Below are 10,604 nucleotides of genomic sequence, written 5' to 3' on the forward strand. Positions count from 1 at the left end.
TTCAGTGTTCTCTCGTGGTTTGTGTTTACTTCTTTTAGTTTCAGTCACCTTTGAGTCTCCAAAAACACCTGCTTGTATCACACCATTCGATGGCTCCTTATCGGTTGTTTTTAGACCCACATTATGGCTCAGGAGGTCCCTACCAGTAGAGTCAGTAGGTTGTTATCATCTTACAGGCCTTTACTGTCATGGTTACGAGAGCGTTCCTGTTTTATGTAAGTTTTTAGGTTCAGGTGTAAAACTACGTGGCTTGTTTTGGAGAAGATTGTGTCTTGAGTTAAAAGGTCACAAACACAGCAAACAACGCATCTCTCTCAAATTGTGCACCTCCCTCCTGTGGGCAGTCCAGTGTTGTCTGATCCACCCACCCAGCCAAACCTCCACCTAATACTGACCTTCTTCCTTCATGAACTGCGTCACCCAATTCACCCTGTGGATTGTGTCATAATTACTATGACCACTAGATGTCATGTGCATATTATGGGTGCATGTCTGTAGAACAGACCTACTGTACCTCCAGGGAGGTACAGCAGACCCCTTCTGAACCATATTTATGGCTGCAGGTTACAGTATAACAATAATGACCACTGAATGGTGTGATGACAAATTTGCTGCCAAAGACCATGACAGATGGTGGCTGAATGTTCGTATCTGCCCTTCCTCCTGCAGCTCACTCCGTGGTTTCTGACTCCTCACCAGCAGGAAGCTCTGAGCACTCAGACAGCCAGGACACCAGGAACCTGAACACACCACACACCCCAATAAGTGAGTATGGGTCTGAATGTGATGCTGAAGTGCAGGAGCCCTGAAGAGACAGAAAGCTTTAGCGTGAATTTTAATGTTTGACAAACCTGGGCTGACAGTTTGGTCACTTCACTGTGGGACTTTTGCAGCTGACCCTGTCTTTTTCAAGAGACTGTAGGGACTAAATCAAACTGATGCTTTGTTCTAGAAAAGTTACCATCAGTGGTGCAGCCAGAAACTCTGTTTATGTTTGTCTTCACCTGTTTGACAGGTGACAACACAACACAGCAGACAGGAAGTGTTGTCAACACCACGGAACCGATGGTGGTGCTGATTCAGGTACAGAAGACTCAGCAAAGCTGCTGCTTATGGAGTTTTTTAATTTAAATGTCAGACCACTGTGATACTGTGTTGTGGTTACCGCAGCAACAAATAAGTAAAAATGTTTGTTTGTTGACAGTCAGCTGTCCAGCAGCAGGTGAACTCTCTGCAGAGCATCGTCGGACACACATTGAGGGTGTCCTTCATCATCTTCATCCCTGCTCTGCTGGTGACTACTGCTCACCGTCAGTACACACAGTACACACACAGTGCACACAGTACGTGTTTATTTCATCATTAGTAAACGTAGTAAAAAGTACATTTCTGTCTGAGATCCAGTGTGTACTTTGCTTTCAGCCCTCTGATTACATCAGTATTACCTTGAACTTGTGTTAGATTGTTTTATATTTTTCACATTTCAACCAAAACTGAATTGATGTTCCAGTGTCAGTGTGTTGCTGTTATTTAATTCCTCATGGAGGCTAAAGCACCAACAGCTGTTTGTGCTGTGTGTGCAGGAGCGTGGAGGTCTGAGCAGCCGTCACAGCCGGAGGAAGACGAGGAGAGGGAGGAGGGGGAACACCCTGTTTAGAGACGGGACTCCATCTGTCCCTGCTGCTGGTGGACCAGATCTCTCATTTGACTGTTTTCTACATTTTAGTACAGCTGGGTAACCACAGGGCAGAGGTGGATTATAGGGAATGTGGGCCCCCTGCAAAGACAGGTAACAGGCCCCACCCCCTCCTGCACTGGACCCCAGACTAACTGACTGACTAACCCTAATTAACACTGACTGTTGGTATTTTGTTTCTTTTTGTGGATATTTTGCCTCATAATTGAGCCATATGACCTGCACATACAGAGGGCCCCTGATCCTGGGGCCCCTGAAGCCTGCTCAGTGATCCCTGCATGCTGCAGAGACCACACATTTTGACCTGTCAGACACAGGTGGAGGTAAAACAGTGTCTGAAAGACGGTGGTGCAGTTCCCCTGAGCTCATCCTGCTGGGAGAGAATCTGAATAGTCTGGAGACCCGATTGCAGGACAGGAAGAACTGGTGACTGGCAGGTTCCAGTACCCAGAGGGTACATCTGACTGATGGGGCGCTCCACTTTCAGCTGGCAGGACACCTGGAGCTACTGTGGCACAGTCCCGAGTGTGTTGCAACAGAAGGGGGCGCTCTAGGACGACCTAACTAGACACCTGCACGGGGTCACCACAGGTCATTTGGGTGTAAATAAATGTCAGTAATCACAGATTTGGTAGAAAACAATAGCAAGTCGTGAACACGGATCCGACCTGTTGTTGTTTACACTGCAGTAATTTGCTGTAAAGTTGTTTTCTTTGTCAAGTTATTAAACTCATAAAATAAATCTCGGGCAAGGTCGTTTTATTTCATCATCGATACATTCAGTACTGACGAATGTTTCCTTTAACAGGCCTGATCCACGGCTCGTTCACGCGGTGGTAGACAATAATCTAAATCCTCCAGATTAGTGTTGATTGTTATCGCCTGCATCAGGATTCAGGCTGTAGCGCCATCTCTCGTCCAGATGTTTGTAATTAGTAAGAAAGCTGTAAATAAGAAGTCCCTCACGTGTTTCATGTGGACACGGTATGTGTTTATTTCATCATTTCTCGATTGTTATCGTTGTTTTCCTGTTGTAGTTTGTTGCAGTTAGTTTGAATTGTCACTTAATTTAAATAATAATAATGCGGTGTTTGCTGCCCTCGACCTGTCGCGGTAACACCTGAGTAACGTGACAGTTTTTATTTGTTCAAATGCTGATTATTTCGCGTGTTTATCAGTTTGATCTGTTTTATGTTGGTATGTAGTGTGAGTGTGAGTGTGTAGTTATGCGCTGATTTATCTGTTAACGGACGGTTTTTAATACATAGCCGTATAACAACGAGCCGCCCTAGCAAGAACCAAGTGGCATAGGGCTTAAAAAGATGAGCCCTTGATTCACTGCTACAGTGTTCCTCGTTAGTATAGTGGTGAGTATCCCCGCCTGTCACGCGGGAGACCGGGGTTCGATTCCCCGACGGGGAGGCTGATATTCTTTTTCATAAAACATTGTGTTTATAGTTTCTTAAATATAATGACTAACATTTCTTCATACTGAAAATTATTAAATGTATATTACTTTTAATTTGTAAATAAAATAATAAGCAATTGAAAATTTTAACCCAGATAAGTTTAGAGTGTGGCTTCTTTTAAAGATCACAGTTGAAACACTTGCTCAATGTTTTTAATTAGAGAAATAATGTACACTTGTTTTTGTTTGTATCATTTTCCTGACATTTATGAAAACACAAAAAACATCAAAACCCTCACACGCAAAAACAAAAGCCACTTTGCAGTAGCTCTGAGGGGGACCTGGCTGTGGACAAGATGGCAGATTATGACCAAGAGTTGAGCACTGTCAGTCTTGGCCAGAAGTTGTTAGGGTCACTGGGTTAGGATCAGGGTTAAAGTTACTTAACCCCTGCCACCCAAACTAAAGCATAACTGTAGACCTGCTGGGGTGAACAGCTTCCTGCTAAATTGAGTGCTTCCCACCGAGGTCAGCAGTCTGCCATCATGTCCACAGCCAGCTTCTCTTGGCAGCAGCTCCTGGAGAACCCTGAGCCTCTTTATTGTCTCATCTCTGCAGAACTTCATGTGACTTTCCCTGATTTTAAGTAGAGCTCTCTGTTGCAACTGCAGCAGCACAGCCACATGTTAATGAGGCGTGAATGAGTAAAATATGTTGCTCCTCAGCTTTGTTACCATACAACACAGCAGGTCTGCAGAAACCTGAATGTTAATAGTTTAAAATAGTTATTAGTTTTAAACTAAAACCTTAGTTTGTGTAGCAGCAGACACAGATGGAATTCATAATCTCCAGGCACGTAACTGGGCTGGAGCAGTATTTTACAGCAGCGAAGAGAAAAATGTGATCATTGAAAACAGAGTCAAGTAAAGTAGCTGCATGAGAAATACGGTGATGTGTGGTTTTGGCTGCCAGCGTCCGGTGATTTCTTTGTACAGCGCACAGTAGTGATGACTCACAGTGTTGCACAAGTTGTGTGTTTAACTGTGGTCTGTGTCTGGTGGGACGACAGTTCATCGGTGTTCATCATGAAGCTTGTGCTGCTGCTCGCTCTGCTCACAGGTACCAGCTCTCAGCTCTCATCTAGAAGTGACAATGGCATTTAACCAATACATACATATCTGATATTTTAATGGTATTTATTTCCTTAACCTCTGTAGCTGTGTGTTGTCTCTGAGCATGTTGTGTGACTGTGCGTTCCTGTTACGGTTACTGTCTCTGCTCTGGCCATTCCTTCGTTCAGTCTCTGTGCTGCCAACCACTGTGGAGTCTCTTAAATAACGTGAGACTGGGGAAAGAGAAAATGACTGTGGGTAGAAGGGTCTGTTAGTATTAGTGATCATTCTGGTGCAGTGTTGCTTGTTAATGTTATTTACTCTGGAAGTGGGCAAACCTAATCAGATATCAGATGCTGCATAACGCAGACAAGGGAGGCTCTGGTGGCTTTTATTTTATGTTTGAATAAATCAGTGTTTACTGTTGTGCGTGGGAGGTTTGAGCTACAGAAACACAGGACTACAACTGGTTGAAAGAAAGAAATTTGACAGATTAAAAAGAAATAGAATTTAGAAACAATGCATACAAATGTGTAAAACAGTAAGATACAGTAGAAACCCTTTAAATCAGGTGAAACCAGAGTCAGAGCAGGAGGGCACGTCGGCAGTAGACCAGCAGAGTCCGGACGTCAGCTGCTGATTGAGCAGGTTGAAGACAAAGTTGAAGGTGACCACATATTTTATGTTTCTGTCTCCACAGTGGGTGCGTGTGGTGACCTCATGGTCGTGGGTCAAGCAGGTCAGAACATCACTCTACGCTGTACATATGACATAAAGTACCACGGAGAGCGGGCAGTTTGCTGGAATCGAGGAGATATACCCAACCATGGCTGTGACAACAAGCTGGTCGCCACAGGCCATTATATGGAGAGGGGGCGAAATATCTCCAGCAGGTTTCAGCTGCAGGGACGACTGAAGGACGGGGATGTCTCTCTGACGATACTGAACCTGACGGAGGCAGACGCTGGGCGGTACGGGTGCAGAGTGGATATATACGGGTGGTTCAATGATGAGAAGCATCACTTTGATTTGACCATTAAAGGAGGTAAGAAAATCTTTAGGAAAACCTGGAGTTGTGCAGCAGGGTGGAGTTTGTCACTGCGCGTTTCCCTCCACATGTCTGTCTGCACATTGCACAATTTGCCTGAGTGGAAACACTGGAAATGAAAAGAAACAGGAAGTTGAAATCTGTGAAATCAGGCTCTGTTTGGAGAAACTTCTGAGCAAACTCTTCTATAAATACATGTCCTACAGTAGAATGTGGAAGTCTTCTTGTTTACAAGCTGAAATAGTTTATCGACTCAGAGCAGAGAACAGAACACAGTAGAAATGTTGAACTTCGCCATACTGTCACGCCAACTTACAGAGTTGGATTATTTCCTGTCGTTACACACATGTTTACACCTGGGAGGCACCACCAGACACAAACAGTCTGAATTGGTTTAACAAGTTTCCTGTTGTCTGAGGTGATGAAGTTCAGCTGAGATGTGGGCAGAGCTTTAGGTTAACTGATAATACAGGTGTTGCAGATGTTCCCTGCTGTGTTCATGTTGTCTGTGATTGTGTGTTTCAGCTCCGTGGGCAACTACATCGGCAACATCACACAGAGAGACGTCGACGTTGCAGACAACAGCCAGACTCAATCCAGGTCTTTCACCACAAACACAGTCACAATGGACAACAAGCACACAGTGTGGTGCCGGTAGCACGTCTGTGTTTCCTAGTTTCCTACCAGTGCAATTACCGGCAGGTGTGTCTGGATGAAGACAGGATGTGTTCAGGCAAATTTGGGTGCGTTGGTAATATGAGGGCGCATAAAGTGACTGTGTCACTGACCAGCAAAAAGCAGGTCTGCGGTCAACAGTCCAATCATCGTTGCTAGTTAATGTCTCTTTGGCCGTGTTGTGATGTGCGCCTGTGTAGGTGCATGCACAGTGCTCATGCGCAGGACATGCAGAACCATTTTGATTAGTGATCGTGCACCTTCACCTTATGCATGAACAGATCTGTTTCTTCAGTGGAAAATCTTACTGACGTCTGACCCGGCAAGTCCACCAGTCTGCTAGCAATCCGCCAAACGTTCAAACTGCCACGTCTCTTAAAGGGGATGTGAGGTTACACACTGATTGGATAATTGCATATTGCGCCCAAAACACACCCTGTTTTAATAAGGAGGTCAAGTACGGCCCTGCTCTCCTTGCACAGAGGCTTGAACCATTTTTCCTCGTCGTCAAATTGCCAAAATGAACATGGACACACCAAAACTCCACTTGAGCCAGTACATCTTGATCAGATGCTGTGGATCCTCAAAACTGGGCCCAGTATGTTCCACACTGAACGACAACAGCAGGAGGGTTCGTTCGGTTCAGCCTCGTGTGTGTTTGAACTCCAGACCTCGGACCAGTTCCTCACAGACCAGTTGTGTTTCTTTAGGCTGCTGACACAGCCGTGTCAACATCTGCTTTCATTTCCTGCAGGTCAGATGACATCCACCCACAGCGCCATAACTTCCTGCTCCAGCAGTGTCAGCAGTGTTGAGGCTGAGGTGAGAAACATGCCTGTTCCGGTGTGAGCTGGCAATTCTGAGAGGGTGGTTTACATGTCGTTAGAAATTTGAGTTTCTATGAAACAAATGCCACAAACTGTGAATGATGAAGAGACAGGAAGTCTTTACCTTTAAATTAGCTAGTATCTGTGTAGCACATTAAAAACTGCTGTATTTTCCCATGGTGAGAAGTGAAAGTCTGCAGCAACATAAAATGAGAGGACTTGAGAAATTAAGCGCACAAGTAGAGTGAATCCTACATGGGAGCAGATCTGTGTGTGGTCGTTTGTGTCTCTTTGTAGCTGTTTGTCTCTTTGTGATCATTCTACATCTCTAACATCGATTTCTGTCTGTCATCATTTTTTATCTAAGTTGTTTTGTGCACAGGATCTTTCGCTTTTTGTGCATCTCATTAAGGTCCACTTGTGTGTGTTTAGTCCTTAAGTGTCACTGTGTAGTTGACGGTTAATGTCACCAGTCAGAGGCGGATCTCGGGCCCCGGGGCCCCTCTGGAGACGTCAGCTTGACTTTCAGCTGAAGAGGTGACACTAAGTGTGTGTTTATGTGTTGACATGAACAGGGGAGCAGCGCTGTGACAGTGGTTCTGGTGTGTGTTTTCTGCAGTTTGACAGCACTGGCCGCAATAGGTGGACTCATCCTTATCGGTAAGTTAAAGCCTGACATGAGAACAGCCACTGTCCTCATGGCATGTTCACGTTGCAGTTGAGAAACGGCTTTTGTGCGCGTGTCGCCATTGTTGCATACGTGGTGCGTTGCACAGGTTCTGCACATATGTCTGTGGTGCGCAGAAAGCTCAAATTAGGTGAACTTTGACCTTTGTTGCGCTGACCTCTGTGTGTGCAGCCAACGGGCTTCTCAGGCTTTGCCTTTACTCATAGAACTGCAGGTTACAGGATATAACAACATTTCTGAACTTTCCCAAACTGTACAATAATATAATCCTAATGCCGAGATCAGATAAACACAGACAAAGCTAGCAAAATATTTTTAGTCCCTATTTCTTTTTAATCTGTCGGATTTCTTTCTTTCAACTAGTTGTAGTCCTGTGTTTCTGTAGCTCAAACCTTCAAGACTGCTACCAACGTTAGCATCAAAGCCACTCCCCTGGGAATTTCTACATGAGTTTCAGTGCTGACCAGAGTGGAACGCGCAGCGCAAGGCCTTCGTTTTACCACTGTAACGTGAACAGTCCTTCACTGCTGCTTTTATTGTAACCCAAAGATGGAGCAGTAGTCAGTCGACCACGATGGTGGTCACGTGAGGAGTTCACAGACTGTCGGACATTCAGTTCATCAGTTGTTTGACATTGTAACAGACCAGACTTAATCTTCTCTCGTAATGACAATCTGTTTATTCAGGACTGCGCAGGCGAACATCTCTCTTTGTTACTGGTGTTACTTCTGGTGTTTTTGTTTCTCTGCAGGACGGAGGTGGAGGTTCAACAAAATGTAAGTGTCATAATGTGACTCATTCAGACTGGGAAACTGATTTTAGCTTCTTCTTTTCTTGTTCTGTTGACGGCCTGGCAGCGAGGCCGAGCAGCTTGGAGACGTTAAAGTCCCGGTAGTTCAGACGTTGTTGGTACCTCTCTCTGCTGTTAAGCCGTGACTGAGCTGAGATTTCATGAGTCTGCAGTGTGACCTCAGAGTTGGGCATATCATCATCATCATCATCATCATCATTGACCTCAGAGTTGGGCATCTCATCATCATCATCATCTTCTTTTTCATCCCACTACATTCAGTAGCACGGTGGTGTGTTCAAACTGAAACCAGCGAGAAGAGGAAACCACACGGCAGATTTCTGATTAGCGGTGGTGGAAGACCAGATGCATCGCTCATTTATTGCCACATTTCCAGTAGTCATCAAGCAGAGCGTCTGAATTGAAACTGAATCTTTTAACGTTTGATTTTGCTGATAACATGATGACTTCACTTGACACCCACACACTCAGACCCTTTTAGAATACACTCAGTCACAGAGCTACCTAATCCATAAAACCTGATTTTTCCAAAATTCTTAAAGTCTTCTCAAAATTCAAACATACTAGAAGAGGTGGACACATACAGTAGGCTAACTCGAGGAAGGAGCCGGAGACAGACGTTTTTCTCTTTTATTTTTGCGCATGAGTATTTAAGATGTTGCACAACTTGCAGATGAACTTGACATTTCTCAACCAATATTTTGAAACATGAAATCACAGATTGTCAAAGAGCAGGAACAGTTTAAATAGTTTTGATGCCAGGTAAACGACAGATCCAAAACATGGAAGAAGAAACCAGTAGGAGGTGATAGAAAAAATGATTGTTAAGAGATAATGGCTAAATGTAGAAAGCTGAAGTGATCAATAATTAAGATAACAATGGAAATGATTTGCTTAATAATCAGTAAGAGTTTATGAAAGGCTTTGAAAGGCCTGATATGTAGAAGGGTGTTCACGCCACAGGAGGTTTACTTTACCAGAAACATAAACTTTAGAGTGGAGATGAAAGTGAACAGAGGAAACCTCTGAGGTTTCCACTCTGACTGGTGTGACATTCAGAGAAGATGTTCAGATGAAGCTGGTGAAAATGTCACATCACAAATGTCACAATCTGAGGTGAAGTGCATCTGAAAAAAAAAACAGGTTAACCTGAGCTGCAGTGTAATCATTACCAGTAGACTGAATGACATGGAATAAAAGTAGAACTACACAGGTTGTAAGTTGTAGCACTTAATGTGATTAAAGTAAAGTATTTGTGGTTACACTTGAGAAGAGGTCATGAATAAGCAAAATAAATCAAAACATTTTCCATATAAAAAGTAGCAAATCACAGTTTCTTCTAGGACTCATCCTAGGAAATTATTTTGAATTTTACTACAGAAATCAGTGAAAACATTAATAGATGAATTAAACGTATGTGAATTTTGTTGCAGCCCTCAGCAGCAGGTCCACACTTCAGCCCTCTTCAACTCCCCCTCATCCACTCTCCATCTCCAAAGTCGAGGTTCGGCGGTGGAGAACATCTATCAGATAGACGGAGGTGCCAACGGAGGCGAGTACGATTACTGTCCCTGAGGTCTGAAGCTCTGCCTGCTGAGCTGCTCAGGGAGGACAATGAGCTCTTTACAACACACCTGCAGCCCCCCAGTCCGCCACCAGGATGAGGCTTCACTGGGACAGGGCGATGGACATGAACCTCTCCAACAATAATAGCTGAAGAGATTCTGCTTCTTTGAACAAAGAAAATCTGCAAACTTTGCAACAAAGGCAACTACAAGTTCCAGAGGGCCCTGCTGTAAGAAACACCCAGTCACAGAGCTCATAATCACATGTGGTGAAGAGAGCCAGAAAGACAACTTGTGCGCATTTACATCATCAAGGTGGTTCTGAAAAAGCATGAGCAGTGGCAAGATGATGCTGTTTGCCTTAAATGTGCCTTTTGGTCCATGTTTGGTTATTGTGCGGCCTCTGTTTGTTTTGGTTTCTGGCACTTCTGTATATCTGAGCAGCTGGACTTTGAACAGATGGAAATTCATAATTAAGATAACTCCCACGTGAGCGCAGGCCTAAAGTTTGTCCATGTGAAGAAGTTCACCTTGTTCACGTCACATCAGTCTTATCATAATTACACATTAATGTCCTGTAACACTTGTAAATAAGGTCAGCATCCCCTGCCCAGGAGCAAATAAGGCAATCACAGCTAAAGAAAGCACTGTGTCTCCTTTATACACAAAATAAACAACTTGACCGTTAACGATGGCTTATTTAATAGAACTTGTGGTTTAACTGACTTCATCTGTATTTCAAATGTGCCACCCCTCTCTGAGTCTGCCCCTGCC

General features: G+C 44.2%; 1 protein-coding gene and 1 non-coding gene across 4 annotated transcripts; both read left to right on the top strand.

Moving 5' to 3' along the window:
* Window positions 1-2,517: 2,517 nt before the first annotated feature.
* LOC109974239 (hepatitis A virus cellular receptor 1 homolog) lies at window positions 2,518-10,273 on the top strand. 3 transcript variants are annotated; one of them, XM_020624340.1, is made up of 7 exons: window positions 2,518-2,680; window positions 4,917-5,261; window positions 5,790-5,864; window positions 6,694-6,761; window positions 7,342-7,426; window positions 8,206-8,230; window positions 9,699-10,273. In XM_020624340.1, the coding sequence occupies exons 2-7, from the start codon at window positions 4,937-4,939 to the stop codon at window positions 9,838-9,840; spliced, it is 720 nt and encodes a 239-aa protein (XP_020479996.1). In that variant the 5' UTR covers window positions 2,518-2,680; window positions 4,917-4,936; the 3' UTR covers window positions 9,841-10,273. The 3 variants fall into 3 exon arrangements, with proteins under 3 accessions (XP_020479996.1, XP_020479997.1, XP_020479995.1); XM_020624341.1 differs by lacking the exon at window positions 2,518-2,680 and adding an exon at window positions 2,691-3,063; XM_020624339.1 differs by lacking the exon at window positions 2,518-2,680 and adding an exon at window positions 4,147-4,223.
* On the top strand, window positions 3,047-3,118 carry trnad-guc (transfer RNA aspartic acid (anticodon GUC)). The gene has a single exon. It is a non-coding gene; the product is annotated as a tRNA-Asp (tRNA).
* Window positions 10,274-10,604: the final 331 nt, after the last annotated feature.

This window comes from Monopterus albus, unplaced genomic scaffold (assembly GCF_001952655.1).
Source record: "Monopterus albus unplaced genomic scaffold, M_albus_1.0 scaffold325.1, whole genome shotgun sequence".
Lineage (NCBI taxonomy): Eukaryota > Metazoa > Chordata > Actinopteri > Synbranchiformes > Synbranchidae > Monopterus > Monopterus albus.

Excerpts from the sequence above, each read along its gene's own strand:
- LOC109974239 (XM_020624339.1), top strand. The coding sequence starts at position 4,190 with ATGAAGCTTGTGCTGCTGCTCGCTCTGCTCACAG. Across the intron at positions 5,865-6,693 it reads AACAGCCAGACTCAATCCAG|GTCAGATGACATCCACCCAC; the intron begins GTCTTTCACCAC and ends CATTTCCTGCAG. Across the intron at positions 7,427-8,205 it reads AGGTGGACTCATCCTTATCG|GACGGAGGTGGAGGTTCAAC; the intron begins GTAAGTTAAAGC and ends GTTTCTCTGCAG.